Source organism: Vollenhovia emeryi, unplaced genomic scaffold, assembly GCF_000949405.1.
Source record: "Vollenhovia emeryi isolate VEMERY1.0 unplaced genomic scaffold, V.emery_V1.0 DF939194.1, whole genome shotgun sequence".
Lineage (NCBI taxonomy): Eukaryota > Metazoa > Arthropoda > Insecta > Hymenoptera > Formicidae > Vollenhovia > Vollenhovia emeryi.
In genome coordinates this window covers 414,696-417,482 of record NW_011967172.1, presented here as the reverse complement: position 1 = coordinate 417,482, position 2,787 = coordinate 414,696, and the positions used below count along the sequence as shown (strand labels likewise).

Sequence of the window (2,787 nt, the reverse complement as noted above, 5' to 3'; positions counted from 1 at the left end):
GATTTACTGATGGACAGACATCTGCTTTTTTACTTTGCTGCCTTTTTCAAAGTGACGTACGTTCGGAATATCGTTCTTCATGCGCTCTTATTTAGAAAAATTTTTTCTTATCAATTCTGTATGTCCGTATTTAATATATTTAATATAACATACCAATTGCGGGAGCGTTTGAAATTCGAATTGGTTAGTTGTTTTTCGGGAATTTATCGCGCTATCAGAGACGGACATATCTGTCGTTTTAATCTTAAAGTACGGGCAACACCTTTATAGCGAAGCGCGCCGTGAACGATATAGAGGCGTCAATTCAATTCACAAACGGGATTTATCGTCCCATCTCCTTTCTGCCTCTCATCCCCGCCCATAGATCTCTCGTCTGCCTCGATTTTCTTATCGTGCGGAAAGATTCTCCGACGGGGAGATGCTTTCCGAAGATTTCTAAAGTGTTTTCTTTTTTCCCCTCTTTCGGATCTTCCGGAAATGACGCTTATCCAGAGTCACCATTGTTCGATCTGTATCGTTTCTCGATTCTACTGCGTCCTCGGAAAGTCTCGATCAATATAGTAAATTGAAAGTAGGGTTTGTAACGTCCAACGTTGACAAGTTGTCGTCGAACGAGTTACAACGTCGCGGAAGATCCTTGACGGCATTAACGGATTACGCGTGCTCGCGCCTAAAGCTAAATCGATTCTCTCTGAATAATCGATCCATTACCCAGCACGCGAGATAGGTGCATCGCTCCCGGCGTATCGAAGGATCCTTCCCATTGTACACATGTCCTAACCCACGCTTCTAAGAAATTGCTTTCGTGAATCGCAGCTTGCCGGGAGAAATTAGTACCGTCTATAAATTATTCTTAAGTCGAAGAATTACGATCACGACCCTCGCTCTACCTACGGAATTACATTGGAAGTTAACTTTCGGATCGTCTTCTAAATTAGATTTATATATTTGCGTGGAGTTTTCTGCCGCAGCTTGGTCGAACTTTTCCAATATTAACGCGACGATCATTTCGAGGCAATTAACATGTTTGCACCTCAGTCTAACTCTTTCCCCCCATTGTTTGTTTATATTCTCGCAGATAAAATTTCTTGCAACAGCATAAAAATGCGCTCTTTGCCATAAACCTTAAATATTGTCTCTCTTGCGTGGAAAAACGAGCCGTCGTTTACCTCGGGCTTTATACCAAGAGGCCAGGGTGGTGGAAAAATGAAAGGATCGTAAAGTGGTGAAAACTTTATATTTCAAAGGTGTCAACAACGCTCGAGTAATGTCTGACTAACGAGAAACAACGCTTAACGGGATACCTGCGAGCCTGCGCCACGATCGAGCCGTAATCGTTTTCTCGAACGACGCCATCGTCGAGAAAATACAAAGCGGGTAATATAGAACAGTATCCAGTTGAATGGTTTCCTACGACAGGGTTAAAGAATACAGAATTTTAATGTAAAACGTAAACGTAACACTCTTGTCGGTTATATGTTTAGCTTAAAAGCAGTACAAATTACATTTCTTCGAAAATATCGAATTCAAGTAAAGTGCTAACACAAAATTAATGCGACGTATCTGTTTAGCTTGAAAATAAATGACCATATTTCGTCGTATAATAAATTAAAAAAGCCGGTGGAGCACTTAAAAGGTTATAAATTTAACGTATCATTAAATGTGATTTACTTCTTTTCACATGTCTCTTTATCTCTGTTTTTTTCTCCAGTTAATGCTGTTTTAACAAATTTGACAGTTATTTCTTTATTAACGAATACATAGAATATGAACAAAGAATCCTTAAAAAAGTGATCTGAAAGAATGCCAACCATTGTTCAACTTGTTTCAATATGTTTTCAAAAATTGGTGAATCAGGAGAAACCAATATGATACATAACAAAATGTTTTCGATTAAAACAATTTGCGCTTTCACATAGAATATAGCAGGAAATTCAACGCTCCAAAGTTTAAGTACGTGAAATCTTTTATTCTGCGCCGCTAAATATTTTCTTTTCATTCTCGTTGACGTACTCGTATATAGTTTGTAAGTAACTTATTTTACACGTTCTGCTTCTAACCCTGTCGTTGTTCACGTTATGATTCATGCATTAAACTTGCACAATCTCCGTGCGTTCCACGGGCTCCCTCGCTGCCGGTGATTTCGTGATCTTTAGAACGTCTTCTATGGGCGGCGTCACTGAAATCGCCGCGCTTTCTTCCGAGAGTATATATTCTTCGTGAGCGGGCGGGGATTCGAAATGATGGCCGAAGCTTTTGAAATGCCCGTGCCCGTGGCTTTCGAACTCATGATGATGATGGTCCTCGTGGTGCTTATCGTGATGGTCATGTCCGTGCTTATGATGGTGATCCTCGTGATGCTTATGGCCTTCGTGATGCTTGTGATGATGTTTATGTTCGTGTCCCTCGTGATGCTTATGGTCCTCGTGGTGTTTATGATGCTCGTGATGATCATGATGATGCTTATGGTCGTGGCCGTGCTTGTGGTCTTCCTTATGGTGGTGGCCATGCTTGTGGGACTCGTGATGGTGGTGTTTATGGTCTTCATGATGACCATGATGATGGTCCTCGTGATGACCGTGATGATGATCTTCTTTGTGACCGTGTTTATGTTCATGGCCGTGCTTGTGGTGATGGTCCTCGTGATGGTCATGCTTGTGGTGCTCGTGATGGCCGTGATGATGCTCTTCATGGTGGTTATGCTTGTGGTCGTGGCCATGCTTGTGATGATGGTCCTGGTGATGATGATGCTTATGATCTTCGTGGTGGCCGTGCTTGTGGTCGTGT

The 2,787-nt window shown here is 41.7% G+C and overlaps 1 protein-coding gene across 1 annotated transcript in view; it reads right to left on the bottom strand.

Moving 5' to 3' along the window:
* Nucleotides 1-1,674: 1,674 nt before the first annotated feature.
* Nucleotides 1,675-2,787, bottom strand: part of LOC105562156 (histidine-rich glycoprotein-like) — a 5,429-nt gene continuing 4,316 nt past the window's right edge. Inside the window, exon 3 of the mRNA XM_012012740.1 lies at nucleotides 1,675-2,781. Coding sequence (XP_011868130.1) covers nucleotides 2,091-2,781 — 691 coding nt within the window. The 3' untranslated portion in view covers nucleotides 1,675-2,090. The remainder of the gene's footprint in view (nucleotides 2,782-2,787) is intronic.